The following is a 22,619-nucleotide window of genomic DNA, read 5'->3' as shown; positions in this document are numbered from 1 at the left end:
CGGTCGCCTTTGTCCCCAGGCGGGTGGCGGGGAGGTGGGGGCCCGTGTGCCGTGCCGTGCCGTGCCGTGCCGGAGCATGTGCAGCTGCGGCAGGCACCTGGCAGGGAGCCGCAGCGCCGGGGATGTGAACCAGGCGGGGAGGAAGGCCCTTGACTCATCAGATAAATCCAGCCCCGCACAGAGAGAGAGAGAAGGCGGAGGAGGAGGAGGCGGCGGCGCTGGGAGCAGGGGAGGATGGCGGGGGACAGCGAGCAGAGGCTGGAGGAGCACGGGCAGCCCAGCGGCGGCGAGCCCTTCCTCATCGGGGTCAGCGGCGGCACGGCCAGCGGCAAGGTGCGGGGGGCTCGGCGGCGGCAGCGGGGGGGTCCCGGGCTGTGTGGGGGGGGTCGGGTCCGGTCCTTTCCCCGCCGGGCGCGGCGGCCACATGGCAGCGCGGCGGGTGCGGGCGGCCGCCACGCCACGTGCGCTGCCCCGGGGCCCCGCCGGGCCGGGCCGGGTCGGGTCAGGGGAGGCGGCGGGGCCGCTCGGCCTGGCAGCCCCGGCAGCCAACGCTGCGGCCCCCGGGGAAGGGCGAGCCGGCGGGGGGAAGCGGGGCCGCCCAGGCCTCTCCCGGCGACCGGGAGCCCCAGGGACACGTGGAGCGGGAGGGGGCGTGGGGGGGCGCAGGCTTTACCCCCCCCCCAACCCCGCACCCCGGCCGGACCCGGCTCCCCTCCGCCGCGCCGGGGGTGAGGGGCGCTGCGGGCTGCGCGGGGCGTGGGTCGGCCGGGATGGAGGCGGCATCCCCCCCCTCAAAATCGTCCCTCCCGTGGGCGCTTCCCCTCCGTCCTCCTAGCGCTTGCGGGGTCCCCCCGAGCTGCTCGCATCGCCTTTTTTTTTTTTTTCTTTTATCTTTCTTTTTTTTTTTTTTTTTTTTTTTTTTTCCCCCCAATGGTGTCGGTCGTGCATGGGCGGGGGGGGGGTGCCCTTTTTCTGTCCAACTTTGGGGTGGCAAGAGTGGAAACCCTGCAGCAGATGCTGACTCACGGCGGCGGAACGACCTCCTCGCTGCGCCCGGGGGTGACGGGCCCTGGCAGCGGCGGGGGGCTGCGGGCCGGGGGCTGCGGGCCGGGGAGAGCCGCCCGCCCCGGCCGGGCTCAATGCGGGTTTTCTCCGGAGGGCTGCTACACCCAGACTGCAGCGCAGGGCAGCTCCGGCAGCATCATGGCTTTTTCTTTTTTTCTTATTTCATACAGTCGATTTTTCTTCATTTGTTTAACCTGAGGTAGGTTGTTTTCAAATATGAAAACACTTTTTTTTTTTTTTTTTTTTTCTTATTTAAAAGCAGTAAAACCAGATCCACAGCTATCAGCCCCCTTATGCAGGGTAGCACAGACATTCTACCAGCATTTTTAAGAGGCATTTCAAAGAGCGTGAATAGATCTGGAAGCAGCGATACCTTTCAAATATTTCTTGCTGAGGAAACTGAATGTGAGCCGTCACGGGAGGACGACACAGCCTTACACCTCTGGGTTGATTTGTGTTTGGAGAGGAGGCCCTTTCTCTCTTGAAGGCTGGCGTAACCCAACTGCTGCACCTCAGCCCGTCGTAACAGTGTTTTAAGAATGTGTCTCTGAGTACCCTATTGATTCTTGGACCGCTGTTGCTACTGCAAGGGGGAAAAATCCAGATAAAACAGGGAAGGGATGGTGAGAGAGGATGCAGTCTCCTCCACTGGGAACCAAAGCTGGATTGCTCCTGCAGCACAACTCCCAGTGACTCAAATGCGCTGGGTTTGCTCTCTGATGAGTGGGTCTGCCTCTCTGTAGTTCTCCCAATAACATTGTGTCTGGCGCTGCTGAACTGTTACGTCTCTGAACACCGTGTCTCTGGCCCACAAGGTAAAAGCAGTGATCACACTACAATATGCCAGAGTTGTTCTCAACTTCAAAGTGAAAATGCTTAATAGCAGCAGGCTGCCGTGGAAAAAAAAATAGGGAAATGGTCCTTTCTAGCAAGGGAGATGTACTAACTGGCTTTTCCTGTCTCTCAGCTTTGATTTACCCCCCCTTTCAGTGATTGCTGGCTGCTAAAAACCTCTGTGTGGTGCTGCCTGTTCAAGGGAATCCAGCAGATCAGTATAAAGTTTGTGGGAAAAGGCAGCAAGAAATATGCTTGCAAAAGAAAAGCTTGGTTAAGGAGAAGCAACAGGAAAAAAAGAATCTGGGGCTTGTGCACACAGACCCTCAAATTCACGTGTGTTACTGGGATGCAGGTGCAAGGCAGGGGTGCAGTGGGGCTATTCCCCATCTGGCTAGTGATTGTGCCCTGTGCCGGGTGATGCCAAGTGCCGCAGCATGCTCCGGGAAAGCGGTGGTGGACTGGTGTGGTTTGCTCAGCGAAGGGCTTGCCCGCAGCTAAAACCCAGCCCAGGAGCTGGTGTGCTGGCTCTGGGTGAAAACAAAATGCTCCTAGAGGGAAAGCGAAGCAGGCACCTTTCCCACTGGGAAAGCGGCAAAACCATCCTGCTCGCCTTCACACCAGTTGAGGGTTGTTGTCATAACACACCCCTTTGGCAGCACACCAGCCCAAAGATAACAGCGGGCATTTGCCTTCCAAGGGCCCCCCCACCTCCTCCCACTGCTGCTTTTGTTGAGTCTAAGATGGTGAAGAAGGCTCCGCGGTACCCCCCCATCTCTCTCCATGTACCAGCACAGTCAGGCTGTGGAAGGACGGGATCCTGTTTGTAGCTTGCCGCAACTTGTTGTCGCGTGGTGCCCTGGGGAAGCTGGCATCTGAAGCGGCCAGCCTTCCCCGAAGAGCTGGGGGGGAGTGTTTGGCTGGCATTTCTTAAAGGCAAACTGGTGAGAACTCAAATTCAAAGGCTGACTGCTGTTCCCTAGTGAGCAAAAGAGGCTTGTGCAACTTCTGGTACTCAAAGAGGCAGTAGAAACCTGAGCACGCTCCTGGTTTTGGCTCTTAAAAGAAATTTGGACTGTGTTGGGAGCAAAACTGGGGAGCCACAGAGGTCCTGGGCAGGCTGTGATGTGTAGCCTCTACGAGGGCAGTGCCAGTTGCATGGTGACTGGTTTGTGTTGGCTCAGCCAGGACCAGCTCTTCACAAAAGCTTGCTGGGAGGCAGCATTTCTCCTGCTGTCCCCCAAGATCGCAGCCCTGGCAAAGCTTGCTGCCACCTCCTGATGTGGAGGGGATGACATGGCATTAAGACCCCCTCCTGTGCCAAAGCCGGAGAGGACTGCAACCACATCATTTCCTCAGAGGGATTCCCAGGGCTAGATGTAGCGTTTTTGTTCATCCTATATGCTTTCAAGCACTCTGCTAAAGCTCTTGCTTCCTCCTTATTCCCATGGTCTTTGTGCTGACAGCTTCTTCCCTCCCTCCCGCAAGATTCCTGACTACCAAGGACTGCAGCACGTAAGACAGGCAGCCAGGCTGCAGTCTGGAGGAAAGTTCAGCAAACTGACTACTAGGATGAGATGGAAAGTGTTGGGCTACCTCTGTAACACTTCACTTGTCTTCACTTCAGCTTAGCTCCATGAACCCTGTGTCTTGGCTGGCAGTGCTGGAGTGCCTCACTCCCAGCAGCACTGGAACTGGAAGCATCTGGTGCTGGGGTAGTTGCAGGAGTGGAGAGAGCTCTTTGAACTCGGCTGAAGCCTTAATTGCTTGTCCCCATGTGCTGCAAAGTGAGGTGCTGATTGCAACCTCCCAACAGGAGGTTGTAAGAAAAACAGATTTACAAAGAGCTGGATGCTTTCCTTGGCTGCCTGGCCCTCAAACGAGTGAGGGCTGAATGTGGATGTCACCATGGTCCGGTGGCTGTGCTGCTTGGATCTTTAGCTAGCACATAAAGTTGGAAATGTCTATTTGAACATGAAGCCTAAGAGTGTCCAGACTACAAGAACACCAAAACTGCAGCCTGTGTTCAGCCAGGTGTATTCTTCACTGTTAATCCATTAGGCATCTCTGCTTTAAACGCCGAAGACGCTGTCTGGGGCTGAGCTGGCTGCCTAGCAGAGTGAGCTGGCCAGAAGGCTGAAGAAGGCTGGTGTTACCCAGGGTGACAGCAGCCAGGGCGGGACAGCCAGCGCGTTGGGCTCAGGGACACAGTGGCCCCAGTTGCAACGCATCTCTCCATGAGGCAGTTCCCTCTCCACACGGGGCTTCTTGCGTGACAGACCTCTGACCCCTGCGCTAGCAAGGGCTGAGGTCGACCACAGCAACCTGGGTCATTGCCACCGTATCACCACCTGGATGCCAGGCAAAGAAGCCCAGGGGAGCCACGGGAGGGGGTCTAGCAAGGATTTTGGCAGTCCTGTGTCAGTCTAGCACCATTTCCTGGTGACATTTTGTGGCTGGCAGGAGCCCTGACTTGCAAGGTCTGACTTGTTAAATGCTGGTGTCAATGCATGCTAGAGACTCATCAAACTTTCTAGCAGAACATTACTCCGTGCCAGCCCCTGATCAGACTGATACACAGGACGTTTTGATGGGTCAGCCCTTTCCTGTTACTGACTGAATATGTACAAGCGCGTTATGGAGCCTACTTGCCACAGTCCTGTGGACTCAGCCAGCTCCAGGCTGTGGAGTTTGCAGCGGAGGCTTGAGAAAAATATCCTGTGTCTAAAAACCAGTGGTTTGGGAGCGATTGTGCTAGGGGGGTTGTTTTCCTCCACGCATAATCTGTGTTTGCTGTGTGTGTTTGTGTGTGCCTGTTTATGCTCCAGCCCAGGACTGCTGATCATGTGCTCAGCGTCCCAGGGTGAGCGAACAGAAACCTGGCTATCCCAGTCCCAGACTGGTTGGCCTATGGCTTGCAAAGGGAAAGGCAGGAACGGTGAACCTGCCTGGGAAAGCTCTGGGTGGACGCCCAGGCTTTTGGTACGAGAATAGCAAGTTTCCATCCCAGGGCTGCTGTACGGATGTGCTCCATTAGGACTGGAAAGGATTGCATGGGTCATGAGCTAGCTCTCTGCAGTCGCAGGCAGATGTTTAATAGATGCTTTGGGACCCTTCCCAATTTGGTATCTGTTCTATGTGTCACCTCAGTCCACCAAGCACTTCCTAATTAATCTATAATTAATGTAACCTTACAAGAAGAGACCAAAATCCACAATTAGTGTGCTGCAGGAGATGAGCTGGAGAGGACAGCATTGCTACAGCTCCTGATTTCAAGGACCCAATTGAATAAAAGTCACCTGTGATGCCTGGAAAGGGAACCATGCTCCAGGGGACATCAGAGAAATGCAGCAAGTTACCCCAGTAGTCCCTGATCTGATCTTGGGGAAAATCCTGCCAGATCCCCAGACTGGGATGTGGTGAGGACACCCTGGCCAGGCTCATGTGGATGGAAAGCTACTGAGAGACCCTGCCAAGCCTGTTTGCATCCAGATCCTACAAGAAGTGGGTTGTGGCAGTGGTGTCTGTAGATATAACCTCTGGGCTTCTCTCCTTGGTGGGGAGGTGGGATGCAACTGCTGCAGTCTGTGCTTGCTCCTGGCTGTAGCATTTGCTGTGGACCGAGGGCATTGCTCTGCTGGGGAGGACTGTCCTCATGATGCTCAGGGTGAGCAGCCTGCAGCAGTGGCAGGAGTCTGTACCTCTCTCCCTTCCACACTGGAGCCCAGCGCATGGCTCTCCTGGTAGGTCTTGCTTCTGGCACAGTCCTTCTCCCTTTATCTGCTCCCGAGGGGACTGGCAGCTTCAGTATTTCTTTATGGCCGGAATCACTTTATCTGTGTAAGTCAGTTTTGCTAGGTGTCTAGTCTAGAGTCCTCGGGAGGATGGGTGGTCCCCCTGCTGCTGTGTTGGGACCCTAATGAGCAGCTCAGTGTAGACATCCCTCTGCAGTGCCAGGCTTCCTGGGAATGGATGGACCGCTCTGAGTGGATTTTGGCATATCCATGTGCACAAGGCTTACGGATTCCTCCTAGTCCAGGACAGGCCTTACCAGCTGACGCAGAAGTAGCTGTACTGCCCCGTCTGCCACAGCAAACCTGGGGCTGAAAGCATCAGCTGTGTCCTGCCTGGTACCTTCACATGGTGGGTGACTGTAGCACTGTCCATCAGCTTTCTCTCTAATACCCATCTGAAGTCATAATTCACTGGCTGATCAGAGCTACCCAAGAGGGATTGTGGGATAATCTGCATAATAATATTGGGGAATTAGTCAACTCCTGAAGAATATCTGAGCAGCTGGCTATAGGCCATGAGTGAAAATGTATTAAATATGTAATGTAATTAATATATTTCAAATAAATGTCGGGGTAGGGTTCCTAACACCCGTCTGTTGTGTTTCTTCCCCTGTGCACCACCTCTCTCCTTTTGGGAAAATATGCTGGAGTTCTTCCACAGGTGCCCTCTGCGTCTTCCTCTCCCAACAGAATAAAGCTGTACTTCTTCCTTAAACACTGGTTATTTGTGCGCTTGGTTCAGAGGAGGAATCCTGCAAGGGGAGCTGCAGCTGCTTCTGTGCCGGAAGAACATCTCTCTGAGCTCCCTGAGGCGTGCGGATGCCTCCCTCTCAGCCGTCTGTGCGTGGGGTGGGGTGGGTTGGTTTGCGTGGCTTTCCCAGGGAGCAGCTCAAATGCAAAGTCTGGGGCAGTGCAGCTCAGTGGGTTGCAGACGCTTTGCTCTGTCCTGGAGCTGAGTTCCCCTCGCTGCAGCGTGTGGAAAGTCATGAACGATGGCAGAGGGGCCGGGGCTCCCTGCCTGCGTGCTTGGAAAGTCCTGTGTTGGTTCTGTGTGGCTAACACGGGAAAGGTCCGCTTGGCCACCGTGCAGGCTCAGAAGCTGCTGCATCCTGGCTATATTTAGTTTGAAGCAAGTTCTGGAGGAGGGTGAGGCTTTTGCTTGAGAAAGCATCCTGTTGCCGGCGGCTGAATCGCCGTCAGTGTTCGCTTTGAGTCGTGGCGAGGTGTGCACAGACAAGGTAGATCTGGGGAAGGGGCTGAGCGGAGGCAAGGAGCCCTGTCATGCCTCTCATCTTCCAGCACATAAGAAGTGTCATGCGGGGCAGAGCTAGGGATGAGGCTCAAATCCCAGAGTTTCTCCGCTGAGATTCATCTATAGCATCATGTCATCTTCCTCAAGTCATCCTCTGTTTGCTTCTGTGTTCCTGGGCTTTTCAGAGAAGAAACAATTGTCGTCTTCTCCCCTGGGAGAAGCAGTTAGGAATTGGCAAACAAAGGCATCTGAGCACAGGCTGTCCCTTCAAGTGGGTGCTGAGTGCACGTGTCAGCACCACGTGTCCCCTGGGTTACCGTGCATCCAAGCTGGTCACACCCTGGCATGGTACTTTGCAGTCATGCTTTGAGTCTTGGTCTTTCTGGGCATCTGCAGGCCTCCCCGGAGCCTAACTGCTATCACTTCCATTTATTAGTGGATTTTTTTACACTTCTGATTAACATCAGTCCCACGTACGTGTGCAGTGCTGGTTGGAGAGAAGGGGGTTTAAGCAGGGGACATGCGTCATTCATTTGGAGGGACGCTTTCTGAGGCTGGGAGTTTCTGTTCTCATTGCGTAGGGGAATTTGTAACCTCTGTGTTTCTGGTTTTTCTTCCTCCTTAACATAAGTGTTTATCTACTAAGGGGAAAAACTGCCTGTCTAGCTGTAGGAGGTGTTCAGCTGGCATCAAGGAATGCCCCTCGTGAACCATTCTTGTTTCCATCACAAATGATCGCGAGGAAAGGCAAAACCACCTTCACTTAGACCTCACCGAGGTTTGTTGCCCCGCTAAGGATGCAACCCTTGGGTTGGGGGAGCATGCCATGTCCTCCGCTGTCCCTGTGTCCGCCCAGAGGTGACATCCCCACCCACCCGGGCAACATGGCACGCTGAACCTGAGCGTGGTCCTGAGAGCAGGACATCCTCGTGATCGTCTTTCTCCACCACTTCTCGTAGCTCTCCAAAGCCCACCAGAGAAAAGGAAAAGGTCCGTAGCATCTGTCTGGATGCTTTTGCAAGAGGCGCTTGCAACCCCAGAACACTGGATGGTAAATGCATGTGGGATATACTCCAGTCCTCATCCTGGGCCCCTGTGGGAGGATGTCCGTGTGAGCCAGGACTTATGTTCTGGTCTCCAGAAGGCTACTTTCTCCTTGGGTTTTTTCTCACCATCAAGTGTCTCGAATTGTGGTGTATGGAACAAGAGAGTGATTTTCAGAGCTGATGGGGGCTCTTTTTCTCCACTTCCCAGGATCAGTAGGCCAGGGATTAGTGTGCATAAGGTAGAAGAAAGACTGGCAGGAACTGTCTGATGCCCTCAAAGTATTTTATTGTCCATCTTCATGCTGAGGCCCAAGATGAGAGGGGGGAGTGTAAGCGCAACTGGTGCGTTACTTTCACTGATCCGAAGTAAAGGAGCCATGCTCCTTTCCAGTACTGGGGAAGGCGGTTACTGGTGCAGATCCATATGGAGCCTGCTCATCTGGGGATCTGTCTGGGTGGCTGTGCTGGAGGGTGGTTTGGGGAAGGGCCCGGGAAGTTTGGTGTCCTCAGCAGCTGTGGCCAAAGCCTTGCTGTACCGTATCTCCTCACTGCGTGGGCAGCACGGAAAGGCAGAGGGTCTGGGGGAGAGAGCAAGGGAGGAAAAGCAGAGAGAGGCACTGTGCATGCCCTGTTTTTGCAAAACCAGTGGGATACAGCTGGATAAGCAATAGGGCTGGCACAGGCCGGAGAAGGATGTGGGGAGTGGGAAAACGGAAAACAGAGAATGGGCTCCGGCTTTGTGTCTGCGCGTGCCGACAGGCGAGTGACTGGCACTGGCTTGCGGTGCTTTGTTCTGCGCGGTAGCAGCTCCACTGCAGGGCAGGGCTGCCGACACGGCTCGGGAAGCACGTTTTCCCAGCTGTGAGAGGCAGGAGAAGAAGGTGGGATGCTCAGGGGAAACTCCGTCCCTGATCAGAAACCCAAACTTGCGCCCAGGGCCGCAAGGACTGCTGCCGGGCAGCCTGAGCCGGTTCGCTCCGCAGCAGTGCTGTGTGCGGAGTCTTCTCTAGCCGGGCTGGGGCTGACTCACAGCACGGCGGTCACAGCCAAGTCAGGTCAGCCTGGCCTGGAGGGGAAGAGATGGTCTCTGGGGACAGGAATGCCGTCAAATCTTCCAGCTTCTCAGGCAAACAGCCTTGCCCTCTGCCTGCTGGGGTGACCTCCTCTGCCAGGCATGCATTCCCCTCCCTGTTTCCTCTCACTGCCACTGTCTTCAGCTCTGCATCTGGAGGTTGCCAGCCAGGTATGGAGCAGATGTTGAGCCAGCAAGGAGGTGGGAGCATGGAAGGAGCCACGGGCAGGCTGGGGGAGGCAGGCTGGGACAAGCAAACCTTTCTTTGCAGAGCAGAGGGCTCAGCAGAGACTATTTGTGGTGACTGAGGCCAGGAGCGGCTCAGCTGGGCATCTGCAGCAAGCGTGATTTGCAGGAGGCGCAGCAGCTCAGTTTGGCACCAGGAGTGCCCCTCTCTCCCCGAACAGCGGATGCTGTGGGGCCGGAGCGGGGCTGGTGTGCAGGGCTCCCGCAGGCAGCAGAGCACTCCCGCGCCGGACTGACCTTGGCTTGAGCTGGCCAGGGCAGGCGTGCCGGCTGCCTGTTAGCGATGCAGTTAACGCCGCGGTGTTACGCAGCGGTCAAGGACTCGTGTGACTAAGGAGAAGAGACTGAAGCAGGCTTTGGGATTTGTCCCCCAAGCTGTGCTCTGATGTGTGCCGCCATGGCAGTGTCCGGCGTGACCCTCGGCCACGCAGCTGGTGCTCGCTGCAGTGCCAGCGGTGAGCCAGTGCTGGCCGCCGGCACCCAGCCCACTCCACGCGGTGTGTGAGGTGCCGGTCCCCGTGCCAGCAGCTCTTGTGGTGGTTCTTGCACCAGCAGCCAGAGCCACGTGGCTCTGCAGCCGCCCACTCTGCAGGGCCCTTAGCCTGGCTGTGCCAAGAGGCACCAGGATATGCTCGCGGCTGCGCCTCCCAGCCCCGGTAGCTGGGGCAGAGATCCCTGATAAAGTCCCAGAGCTCTCATCCTGTTGTCTTTTCATCCTGGGCTTTATTTAGGGTATGAAAACAATCTGGCTCTCCCTCTGTGAGGACTCTCTCCCTCCTTGCCCATGCAGTGGTGGAGTTTCTGGGCTGGACCAGTGCTGGGGGAACTAAGGCATTGAGGGTGCCTTCCAGGGAAGAGGCTCAGCCTTGGTGCTACGCACAGCTCTGCTCCCTGGGGAGTTGCTGGGCTGGCTGCAGGGACCCTGGGGGTGCAGCTGAACCCAGGCAGCAGCCAACTGGTTTCCTGATGCAGTTTGTGCCTGGAATAGAAGGCGCGGGCGGGCAGGGCACAGGGACAGAGGGGAGGGAGGCAGGGAGTAAGCTTGGTGCTGCTTTCATGCTGAAGAGCCCTGCAGTGATGCTTCTGGAGCACTTTTCTTTCTGTGGCCTTTGAGGGGACCACGAACTCTCAGCTGGAGGTCCAGAAAGCAGTGCCCCGTGCACCCAGGAATGGCTGTTACCTGGGGACATCCTCTGCGTGGCTCAGACACCACTCGCTGCTAACTTTCCTCCTTTGCTGTTCCTTTCCCAGTCTTCAGTATGCTCCAAGATTGTGCAGCTGCTGGGCCAGAACGAGGTGGACTACCGCCAGAAGCAGGTGGTGATCGTGAGCCAAGACAGCTTCTACCGGGTCCTCACTTCAGAGCAGAAATCCAAAGCACTCAAAGGCCAGTTCAATTTTGACCACCCAGGTGAATGGAGAACAGCACTGGGGCTCTGCTGTGCAGTGAGGGATGAGGGCTGGAGTGGGACCCCCTGCTCCACCAGCAAGGAGCCTTGCATGGACACTGGGACTCTATCTCCACACAAGGCAGGAGTGGGTGGCTTAGTTAAGCTCTCATGGAGTCAGATGTATCCCTGGCAGGGTGGCCAGGGGCCACCTCTGTCTCTTACAGTACAACCTCTGTCTCTCCTGGAAAGAAACTGTGCCTGGGGTGGAGTGTTTGGGACAAGAAAGGGCAGATTGTGAACCCACAAACTCCTTAAGACACTCCTCCCTGCAAAAGTATCCCCCAGTTTGAAAAACTTTCTGGTGCAGCTGGGTTGGGACCAGGGAGATCCAGTTTGGCACAGCCCCCTGGAGCCAGCAGCTCCGTGTCCCTTCTTCAAGGAGGGGAACCGTCTTGTGCAGTTGCTCTGCAGACCCCTCCACCGAGGGGGCTGCGTCCTGTTGCTACAACAGGAGTTCTTTGAACCATCTCTGGGCTCGGTGGGGAAATTCCAGAGCCGCTGTCCCCTCATCCCCACGAGCACAATGGCTGTAGGCAGTGACCATCAAGTAAACAGAGCCCTGTCTGTCTGGCAGCACGAGGCTGAAACATTGCTGCAGTCTCTCCGAGGGCTGGAGCCCCAGAGGAGATGCCTTCCCCAGCCCGGGCTGTCAGCGCTGCCGTACAAGGGCAGTATTGATCTCTGCAGGCCAGATCCCAGGCTGATGCAAAGCAGTGAAGCCCTGGAGGCTCTGGGCCTTGCTGTGCTGGAGGGGATGTACAGGGCTTTCCTTCTGAGTCTGTGTGTCTGTCTGTCCCCAGTGCGGGGTGCCAGTGGCTCTGGCTAGGCTAAGCTCAGCATCTGGTGGGTGGGAGAGGTTGCAAAGCTGCTCCGGGTAACTTTTCCTCTCTCCTCAGATGCCTTTGACAACGAGCTGATCGTGAAAACGCTCAAAGAGATCACGGAAGGGAAGACGGTCCAGATTCCCGTCTATGACTTTGTCTCCCACTCCAGGTCTAACAGCTGCTCCTGCCTTGCTGTGTCTCTGCTAACACCCTGCAGCGCAGCACGCAACCCTGCCAGCCCAAACTGCCTGCCCCTCCGCTTCTGCCCATTCTTAGGCACCTAACATGCCAACCAAAAGTTTCGGTGCTAACTGCTCCAAACCCCTTGGTTGCAGGATCCAGAGTAGATACAGGTGCAGTCTGCGGGTCTGGAAAGCTGCGCAGCCGTGCAGTTGCACCTAGCAACGTGCAGGCATCAGTGTAGGGGGGTTATGGTCCCTCTTCTTCTCCCCGCGCCCCCCCCCACCCCCCCCCCGCCCATAAACTCTGCATTTGCAGCTTTAACAAGTATTCTAGGCTCAAACAGCCCAGCACTGCCAGAAGAGGAGTAGGACAGTTCTTGCTCCAGTAACTCTTCCCTTGCATGTGTTCAGCTTGGTTTTGCATGCCTGTGTTGGTCGTGGATGGTGTGGCCCTGCTCCATTTCTGGCAAAAGTGCTGTGGTGTCAGGAGAGTGCTGCCCGGTTCCCAGGGGAGCAGAGCTGGCCCTTGCAGGTTCCCGTGGGTCAAGCCCCATCCGTAGGCTTTCTGGGCCTTATGGCTTGGCACATAACGCTTTCAAGCAGCAGCTGGCCAAGATGGGGGGAGAAGGGCTAGTCTGCTTCCTGCTTTGCCGTTTGTCCTTCTAGGAAGTGTACATATGCCTTGGATTCCCTTCACCGTGGTGGGGTAGGTCTGCCCTCTCCTTGGTCGCCCCCCTGGTGCAGCAGTCGCATCCCAGGGTTGTCCCAGCAGTGCCCAGGAGCACCGCTGTTTTCCCCCCTCCTCTCTTAGCTTGTTTCCCCATACCAACATATTTTGACTCTCCTTCCCTCTGCTAGGAAAGAGGAGACGGTGACCGTCTACCCAGCCGACGTGGTGCTCTTCGAAGGCATCCTGGCTTTCTACAGCCAGGAGGTGCGGGATCTCTTCCGCATGAAGCTCTTTGTGGACACGGATGCAGACACCCGGCTGTCCCGCAGAGGTGAGGCCCAAACATGCCTTGTGCACCTGAGATGGAAATGTCACTTAACCGACCTGGGCAGCTGGTCACAGAGGCAGGTGACAGCGATGGGGGCAGAACTGGAATGGGCACAAAGCTGTGCTGCTGGTAGCAGAGAGCCAGGGAGCTTTTCCTCCACAGTGCAGCACGTCATGTGGGGCAGCTTATGGTAGTGGGGAGCACCTTGCTCCATGTCTCTTAAGATTCAGTGGTATTTTTGCTGCCTTGTCTGGAATTCCTCCTTTGATGTATGCAGCAGTGTGGCTGCTGAGCGTGCTGTGTCCTCAGAGGGCCCTGTGGCACCAGCCCTGTGCAAGCAGCTGAACAGCAGCTACTGCTGGTCAGCAGGTACCAGCAGGGAAGGATGCGACGGGCAAGGCAAAATATCTCGACAGGTCAATCAGAAGACAGTGCCTGATGGACCTGCTCAGGACCTGGGTTGTGGGTGTGCGCGGAGGACGGTGTTTGAGAGTGAGGGCGTCCATCGTGGATGATATAGATAGGGAGTCTGGTTGTACATCTTCGCTGTGCGGGCACAGTGTGGAGCCTCTTCGTGGTACTTGGCACTGGGGTGATGGCCCTAGAAACAAGAATATCCCTCTCTAGGACTCTCCATGTCCAGCTGGCTTGGCTGTGGGTTGCCAGCTGACACAGGAGGGAATCCAGCTCTGCAGTCTGCATGGCTTCAGATGCTGGTTTTTTTCGAAAAAAAGCCGTTGGAGATGGGGTCACTGATGTAGCACCTGAGTCTCGTGGATGACTAAAAGCATTTGGGAACTCTTGGGGCAGAATTCAGTTGTCTGAACTGTCCCTCCCTCTGCCTGGCTCCAGCAGCCTCCACAGGGTGTCTGGGCATGCAGAAGATGAGTTAGGGGAGAGGTCCCATCCAGACCTCTGTGCTGTGACACAGAGGAGCGCATCTCAGTGCGTCAGCCTGGGAGTGCTTGTGTGCATGGGACTGTTCCACTCTGCAGCGTAACTGGTCTCGCCTGCCCTCCCGCTGTCAGACAGATACACAGCCTCCACTGCTGGGATGTCCTCAGTGCTGATTAAAAGCTCCTATTTACGTATCCTTCTTGACCCTGCCCACTGTTCTTGCATGACTCATGCAGGGAGGTGAGAGCGCAGTCATTGCAGGGAGATGTATTCGCAGGTTGCAGATGCACATTTGCGAGATCACGCAATGTGAGCCGTATCCCTTAACCAGACTGTGCTGTGCAGGATCTTGGGTTCACACCCAGCCACGGAGCAGCCTACGTTTTTGGTAGTGCCCTTTACCAGCTGTCTGAAGGCATGGCGTTGCCTTGTGCATTTGCAGCACCACATATCCCTGTGTGTGCAGCCCAATTGTACTCTGAGGTGTGTGGTTCAGTCACTTTGGACTTGGTACATAGCTGTGAGCTGAGGGCTTGAGAACTGGTTGAGATCCCATTGACTGAGAACCAAGATCATCCAGCTGCCGACCACAATACAGAGCTAAACCCTGTTGTGCTGCAGCTGTTGGATGGAGTCCTGAGCCCCATGGGCCCAGGCTGTTCTTGGGGTGTTCCACCCACCATCAATCGCTAAAGCCTTGCAAAGAGGCAGCTGGGCTGGCTGCAGTGCTGGTGTCTCCTAGTTAGGGCAACTCATCGGCCTCCCAATAGGGAACTGACCGTATGGCAGCCTCCCAGCCTGCTGTCTGCAGTTGGCAGAACCATTGCAGCAGCCAGTCTGTTTACTGTATGTCTCCCTGGCATTTCTGGGAAAGGAGAGCCCGCATGTGAGGCGTTGAAGATGTAATCATGTTCCTGGAACGCAGCTGGAGCCAGCTTGTAGCAAAAGTTGGGATCTTGCATTGTGACATGGCCCTGAGTCATCTTGCTCTCTCGGAAGTCCTGAAGAGTTGCAGCCATGGGCTTTTCAGCTGGGCAGCAGTGGGAGATGAGGTTCCTGGAAATGTAGCTGACAGCTCAGCTGGGGTTCAGTACGTGCAACTTGCACTGTCTCCATCTCAGCATCTCTCCCAATAAAAACGCTGCTACCAGGGCGTAAGGGGCAAGGTCTACCAGGTGCCTCAAACAGCCTGATCCGTGCAAAGCTCATTCTGGCTGAGGTTCCTCTCTGCCCCGTCCTTGGCCAGCTTCCATACCCCGTCCCTGGCCAGCTTCCGTAAGACAAAGACCAAGTAGGGTGTCATGTGCACGTTTCAGGCCTGATTTGAGCAATGTCTGCCACTGGCTCTGGACAGGTGCCGATCTGTTCTTGGGACGTTGGCCTGCTCTGCAAGTAGAGGGTGATACCTCCAGGGTATGTGGTTTTAGCTTGAATTGCTGGGACCCGTTGCTTTGGGGCCAGGTACAAGACAGTGGGTGCTTGACTCAGGTTTATGTGGGGGATGATTGCCCTGCTGTGGTCTGCCCTGGAAGCTACCAGGAGAGTTTTGCCCTGTCAGGACCAGCCCCTGCAGCCTGGGCGCTCACTCAGCACAGCTTGCAGGCCTCCCGCACGCTGTCCCAGGCCAAGTGCGCTGCAAATACACCCTCACTGTGCTCCTTCCCCGCCCCAGAGCAGCCAACAAACAGGGTGTGGGACCTAGGAAACAAACGTCCCTCTGTCTTGCTGGTGGATTTTTTTTGTTTTGTTGGGTTTTTTTTTAAATTTTTTTTTTTTAATTTTTTTTTTATTTTCCTTGCCTGTTTTTCTGTGTTGTTCGAGCTGGGGCTTGCTCCCGCTCTCTGAAGGCAAGGAGCTGGCTAGAGCAGCCTGGGCTGAGCCATTCCTGGAGCAGGCAGGGAGCTGGCACACATCCTGCTGCCAGCCCTTTCTTCCCTCCATCGCTTCCCCGGTGCGGGGCTGCAAAGGGCACGCTGTGAAACTGCTGGCCGAGGGCAAATAGAGCCACGGGGACAGTGCCAAACCAGCACTGGGGAACAGCACTGTCCCGGCCCTGCAAGCACACGGGCGCTGGCTGCTGAGCAGGTCATGCAGGCTGGCAGTGCCGTGGCTCAGCTCTGCCTGGCACGTGGAGAGGGCTCACTCCAAACCCAGTGCCAGGTGCTAGCGTGCTGGGGAGAAGCCAGCCAGCCGGCCCATGGAGAGAGCCAAGAGCTGTCTGCTCAGACACAGGGCTGTTTTGGCTCTTACCTGTGGATTGCATTCCTGCTGAACTGTGACACTTATCCATGCTGAAGTGGCCAGAGATGGTAATGGTCCAAATACCTCGTACAAAGAGGGTGTAAGGTCCGAATGGCAGGACAAGCAGGAGGCCAGCTTGCTCTCCTGGCTTCCTCCCGAGCTGATCTCCTCCAAGCACCCCCTCAGCCTCTGGTTGTGGGAGCCTGCTTCCCCTTCCCATCTCCCTCAGCTAGGGACAGCAAAAGGAGCCTGGCAGAGCTGAGTAGGTGGGTGAATTTTACTGTCCTCACCTCTGCAGACCTGAGTAAAACTGCACCTTAATGTGTGTGTGGGTGAACTCCACTGCTTTTCTGTTCTTTGGACACCTCTGCACTGGGATGACTGGGAGAATGCCCCATCCTTAGTCTGATGGCAGGGCAGAGTGACAGGAGAGATGCAAGGGCTGAGGCTGGGAACAGTAGGACTAGAGTGGCACTGGTTGCAGCTGGAACGTGCTTGCAGATCTGCGGATGGAGGGAGGCCAAGAAAAGCCCTTGGTCAGGTCAGCCAGCCCTTGCCTCCTGGGAAAGCTTGGAAGCGAGTTAAAAGCATATAGCTGGGTTAGGGTGTGCTCAGACGCGTGGGCAGCAGCTTCCAGGAACAGAGACCTCCAGCAAAATACCTGGATGGCTGGCCAAAGCCTGTACTGAAGGGAATGGGGATGGACCGATTCACATCTCAGCTCCTGACTGTGCCTTACATCTTCCCTGCAGTGCTACGAGACATCAGCGAGCGAGGCAGGGACCTCGAGCAGATCTTGTCTCAGTACATCACCTTCGTCAAGCCTGCCTTCGAGGAGTTCTGTTTGCCAGTAAGTAAGGGGAATGACACCCACGAGAGTCTGCCAGAAATGCCTCATACCCTGCCCAGCTCCTCAGACCGGAGCGTTTTGTGCTGCAGAGCTCAGATTAGCCTGCCTCATCTTGCTCCCTCCCTGCAGGCATTGGCAAAAATGGGGATGCCAGTGCTGGCCAGGGCAGGGAGAGATAAGGACTGTTTATACAGCTACTGCATTCCTGGTCACGTCACCCTCCCCTATGGGAAGGCTGACACGGCAAGAGAAACCCCTCCCTGCACAGGATTTGACAAACCAGCACCCCACAGCTCAGCAGATGCCAGCCACGGAGGAAAGATATTGAGCCGAGGAAGGGGAGATCCCTGCCCCTAGGCAGTGTCCACTGTGTCTGCCTCCTGGTTTAGGCTGTCCTTCCTGCCCTTTTCACCCTGTGGTGCTGCTGGTTTCTTGCTGGCTCGATGCTTGGGAGAGTGGGAAGCTTCTTCCTTTGCTTGGTGCTGCGGGATGCGGCTTTGCAGGTCACACTTCCTGGCTGGTGAGAGGCCAAAGTGTAGAGCAGACAGACCTCGCTTGGAGCCAGGGCTGCAAGGTGTGCCTGGGAGTGACTGCCAAGTGACTTTGGGAGCTGATAACTGAGGCAAAGCTCCCTAGCAGACAGGGACTTTGCAGCCTGGGAGCTGCTGGCCAGCAGCACAGGCAGGAATTGAACCTCTGTCTACAGCCTCAGGCCTTGGCCACAGAAACACCTCTGTGCCTGTCTATGTGGCGAGCTATCCCCCTTCCCATAAAGAGGGGCTGATTCCTTCTGTGCTACAAGACCTTTTCCTGGCTCCTGGGCAGCACTCTCTTCCCTGTCTCGCTCAGATGTGGCTCTGGGAACCAAGGTCCAATTCTAGTATAATCCCAAAAAGGCTTTTCCAGAGAGGCAGGTCCAGCTTAGTGCCTCTACTCCTTGCAAGTTCCTAGCAAGGTAAATCCGCAGCTTTGCAAAGCCGCAGACGCTGCATCAGTCTCTTCTGTTGAATAGTCTGTAGGAGGATGAAATGTGAAACAAGGAGGGTAGAGAACAACTGCTTCGTCCCTACCTACCAGCTTTGCAGTGGTCTGCTCCCACTCCCAAGCTGGTGGCTGGCTCATCTGCAGAGCAATTGCATGCAGATGTCGAGCAAGCTCAGCACCCACTGTTGCTATTACTCAACTTCTAAACCAGCTCTGGACCAGGTGGTCCAGCACTGAAATGGTCCAGCGTGTCCTGGTGATCTTGGATACGACTGGAGGTGTCGGGTGACATCTTTCAGCCAGTGGCTGGCATGTTTACTTGGTTGTCGGGCTGGATTCAGGGGGAGGTTCACAAAAGCATTAGCTGCTGGAGTCTTGTGATCATGAGGCTTTTTAATTTCAAGTTTTGTTAGGGAGCCTCTTACTGGAATCTATATGAGCTCATGAAAGTGGAGTCAAGGTGCAAAGCATGGCCCTTGAAACACAGAGCAGAAGACAAATAAGAGCATCGAGATGTATCATCATGATGACTTACCTCCCAGTGCTCTCCACTTTGTAACGCAGTGCTCTCTCTCCTCCCAGACCAAGAAATATGCTGACGTGATCATTCCCAGAGGAGCAGATAATGAAGGTGAGTGGACCCAGACCTTGCCGTTACATCCTCACAGCCAGCTTTGGGCTGTTGCTGTTGTGGTGGAGTTAGGTAGGAGGTAGCAGGAGCTGCCATGGAGATGACTCAAGGCCACTGCCACCCAAGAGAGTGCTGTACCGCATATGTGCTGAGAGGAGCCTTTCCCCTTTGTTCCTGCCTGGAGCATTAGTGATTTGTGCTCCTCTGAACAAGCCTGTGAGCCCATTTATGTGCACTGCCTCCAGGCAAACTCCTGGTTCATCCCACACAAAGGGAAACGTGCTTCTCCAAGGCTAGACGTGCAGCTGGGACAGCCAGGTCTCCACCTGGCTGAAATCAGCCTGACCATACTGGCTTGAGTGCTGGGCCACTGGGGCAGCGGGATGAAGTCCCAGCGAAGCTGCTCCTCCCCACTGGGCTGCAGCTCCCCACCATGTGACAGGAGGGGATAGGAGCAGGGGAGACAGCAGGGTCGTCGTCTCTGGCTTGGCTCTAGTTTATTTGCAGTGATCCTAATGCGATCTCTCCCCTGTGTCTTTCCCTCCCTTTCGCTCACAGTGGCCATAAACCTGATAGTGCAGCACATCCAGGACATTCTGAACGGAGGACTCAGCAAGCGCCAGAGCAACGGCTACCTGAATGGCTACACTCCTCCCCGCCAGCGGCAGCCCTCAGAGTCCAGCAGCCGGCCTCACTGACCCCCGGCGGCAGGCATGAGGCTGGTGGCGGAGGGTGCTCGGGCCCTGCCGCTGCTCCTCTGTACATACTGTCCGTTCATTCCCCCCTTATCTATTTAAGAAACCTGACGGAGACAAATGCCTTTAATTTTGTATGTTGGAAATGCCGAACGAGAAGCAGCCGGCTGCTCGGGAGCCTGGACCGCCCACAGCTCCTGACCTTGCTCAATAACTCCTCCAGCACGGAACCGGCTATAAATCTCTATAAATATAGAATTGCTCTATTTTTGTGTAAATGCAGAATAACGTAAAATTACTTGCCATAAGGTATTTACCAGGCTCAGTGTTGCTGGGAGGGGGCTGGGAAGAAGGTCCTGGGAGATGTTGGTGTCAGGATCCTCATCTCAAAGGCAATAAGGAAGGAAGAGCGTTCGATAGCTGCTTTAGCATCGCAGTGGTCGACGGCCTGTAGTGGAGGTGACAGATTGCGTGTGGCATGGATTTTGCAACTGGGCTGGGGTTGCTGCCTTCTGCCGCTGCCGTTTAGGTCTGAGCAGCCTGGTTTTGGCTGGCAGGCACTGCAAAATGCCACTGGGAGTTGGGAAAATGACGTGTAAAACCTCCCCTGGCTGTCTCTGCTCTTCCAGGCCTCAGTCCCTCAACAGCATCGCTTGCTCTGTCTGACATCCCTACCCACCCAGTAGGTGTGGGCCTACTGTCACAGATCTCCAGCAAGGACGTGGTAGGTGGTGCTGGGTATGTGATCACAGAAACATGGCAGCTTGCATCTTTAGCATCTGGCTTTGGTGGGAACGTCACGTGGACACCTTCAGCTCCTCTGGAGCTCAGTGGGAATGTGTGTGGTGGGACTGCTAGCTGAGCCCTGCTAAGCCTGGAGGTTGGCTTGCAGGAGGTCAGAGGTGTGTCTGTCATTCCTCACTTGGAAAGGTTTTGCTCTTGGACGGGGGATTTTGGGTCTGTAAGATATATGGTTAAGGGAGAACCAGCCTCCTCTGAAAGAAAGGGGCGATAGATGATGAAAGGCAGCTGCTGAGCAGCCTGTCTGAGGATGGGCAGCAGTGTGTAGCAGTCTCTGAGCTGCCTAGCATCCCCATTTGGGACATCCACAGGTCCTGGCTAGGTAACATGAAACTGGATGCCTGGGACTCCTCTGCTCCCCTTTTTTTAGAGCCTGCTCTTACCTGGCCTGTATCCCTTCTATTGCATCCTGGTGGAGGACACTGTGTCCCTGCAATATGTCATCCCCAGGGCTGCCTTCTGCTGCCCAAGGTGACAATTGGTCTCCTCTAACCTCGTGCTGCAACAGTTGTGTCCTAGGAGAGCTTGGTGGGGCTGTACTGCAGGTCTGGGGATGCCTGGAGAGCAAGAGAGGGCAGCTGGGCTGGGGCAGGGGCTTGGTGGGAGCCAGGGAAGCGGATGTGGTGGGATGGTAGCCAGGAAAGATTCTTTGGCCCTTGCTGCTGGGACTGACTTGCCCCATCAAAACCAAACTTTCATAGGCTTCCCATGAAGCCTGGAGCAGGGACCCTTAGCCTTGGTCCCTCTGATTTTCAGTCTTTCCAGAGTACTGGTTTTGCTCTACATGGTTAAAATCTTAAGACCTTAGACACTCTGAGCCCCATCTCTCTCCAGCCCCATGTGAGCTGAGAGAAGCTTTGATTTTTAACAAAGAGAACAAGAAAGGAAACGCCTCCCCCAGTGACTGTTGCTGGGGCAAACTCATTCGCTTTTGATCTGTGATGGGGGCACATGGCAGCCCTTTATCCCCCTCCCTGTCTGCAGACACTCCCCAAGGCACATCAGCTTTGCCAGAATCCAGGGCTGGCACTAGCTAACTCTAGGTACAGCCATAGGTGAGAGGGACCGAAGCCCTGCAGAACTGGGGAGGCTTCTCAGGGCTTAAGCAGCCAAGACAGCTCTTAAGATGAAATACTGGCTTCCTCTCCCCTGTAAATAAAGACAGAACAAATGGATGCTGGTGGCTTGTGTCTCCTGTGTGGTGTTGCATGTTGCTGGCTGCGGTCCCAGTGTGGAAGCAGACTTGGACAACATTGTCTTAGTTCAGCAAGTCAAAGCCAGACCTGGAGCAAAGCTCCTGGCACAGACTGCTTTGGTGTTTGAAGGCAGGGGCTGTGGTTTTTGGCTGGCCAGCCAGCTCTCAGCAAGTCCTGGTGCACCCATGGCTTGGGGTGCTTCGTGAAACCCCTCTGCTTTCAGGACAGCAGAGAGATGGACAAGTTCATCCCTTCACAGTAAGTCTCTTAAACAGATGACAGTCAAGTGAATGTCATCAAAAGACCTTACAGGCAGGGTGGCATTAGCACTAGTGGGGTATCAGGCAAAGGTGAGACTGCTTTTAGCAAATGGGTAAATCACGTTGTCAGCATGGATTCACGAAGGGGAAGTCATAGTTAAACATAGATAACCCTCTGTGGTGAAATGACTGGCTTGGTAGAGGAGGGAAGGGCAGTGCATACTGTCCACCTGATAGAGGCTTCTGATACAGTCTCCCATCAGATCTTCGTAGCGAAGCTGTTGGTGTATGAGCTGGATGAGCAGACAGTGAGAGAGACTGAAAACTGGCTGAATGGCCAGGCCCGAGTGTGGCGATCAGTGGTATGAAATCTGGTTGAAAACCAGTAACTAGCGGCGTAGCCCAGGGGTCAATACTAGGTCCAATCTTGTTCTACATCTTCATTAAAAATCTGGATGATGGGGAAAAGTGTACCCTCAGCAAGTCCACTGATGACACAAAACTGGGAGGAGCAGCTGGTACACAAGAGGGTTGTGCTGCCATCCAGAGGGACCTTGACAGGCTGGAGAAATGGGCTGACAGGAACCTTTTGACGTTAAACAAAGGGAAGTGCAAAGTCCAGCGCTTGGGGAAAGAACAATCCCATGCACCAGTCCATGCTGAGGGCCACGCATGTGGAAGGCAGCTTCTCATAAAAGACCTTGAGGGTCCTGGTTAACCATAACAGCAATGTGCCCTTGCAGCAAAGAGGGCTAATGGTATCCTGGGCTGCATTAGGGGGAAGCGTTGCCGGCATGCCAAGGGAGGTGATCTGTTCAGGTGATGTCACACCTGAGTACTGTGTCCAGTTCTGGGCTCCTGAGTACAAAAAGAGAGATGGAGCTACTGGTGAGGTCCATTGGAGGGTCATGAAGATAATGAAGGGTCTCGAGCATCTCTCCTATGAGAGAGCTGGGACTGTGCAGACTGGAGAAGAGAAGGTTGATGGCGAATCATCTTAATGTACCAAAAGGGAGGGTGAAACAAGGGCAGAGCCAGTGAGAAGATGTGACGCAATGGGAACAAACACAGGAGGCTGCCTCTGAACATTAGGAAACACTTTTTTTTTTTTTCTTTCTGTGAGGGTAACTGAGCACTGGCACAGGCTGCCTTGAGATGTTGTGGACTCTCCATCATTACAGATACTCAAAAGCTATCTCGAAAAAGTTCTGGGCAATTTGGTGTAGGAACAATAAATTTATTGATCTGATCAGTGCTAGAAGATTGAGGAAACTCTCTGCTGCACAGACATGCTCTGGCT

General features: G+C 55.2%; 1 protein-coding gene across 1 annotated transcript; it reads left to right on the top strand.

The window, feature by feature from the left end:
- Window positions 1–168: 168 nt before the first annotated feature.
- UCK2 (uridine-cytidine kinase 2) lies at window positions 169–21,038 on the top strand. The gene is made up of 7 exons (XM_086753270.1): window positions 169–333; window positions 10,561–10,720; window positions 11,657–11,753; window positions 12,625–12,767; window positions 16,655–16,752; window positions 18,319–18,367; window positions 18,926–21,038. The coding sequence occupies exons 1-7, from the start codon at window positions 235–237 to the stop codon at window positions 19,063–19,065; spliced, it is 786 nt and encodes a 261-aa protein (XP_086609396.1). The 5' UTR covers window positions 169–234; the 3' UTR covers window positions 19,066–21,038.
- The last annotated feature ends 1,581 nt before the right edge of the window (window positions 21,039–22,619 follow it).

The sequence above is a fragment of the Chlamydotis macqueenii genome, chromosome 8 (assembly GCF_036417535.1).
Source record: "Chlamydotis macqueenii isolate bChlMac1 chromosome 8, bChlMac1.mat, whole genome shotgun sequence".
In the NCBI taxonomy this organism is placed as follows: domain Eukaryota; kingdom Metazoa; phylum Chordata; class Aves; order Otidiformes; family Otididae; genus Chlamydotis; species Chlamydotis macqueenii.
This window is presented reverse-complemented; position numbering and strand designations above follow the sequence as displayed.

Coding starts and splice junctions, on each gene's coding strand:
- UCK2 (XM_086753270.1), top strand. CDS start 235: ATGGCGGGGGACAGCGAGCAGAGGCTGGAGGAGCACGGGCAGCCCAGC. Junction 12,768..16,654: donor CACCCGGCTGTCCCGCAGAG/GTGAGGCCCAAA, acceptor TCTTCCCTGCAG/TGCTACGAGACATCAGCGAG. Junction 18,368..18,925: donor CAGAGGAGCAGATAATGAAG/GTGAGTGGACCC, acceptor TTTCGCTCACAG/TGGCCATAAACCTGATAGTG.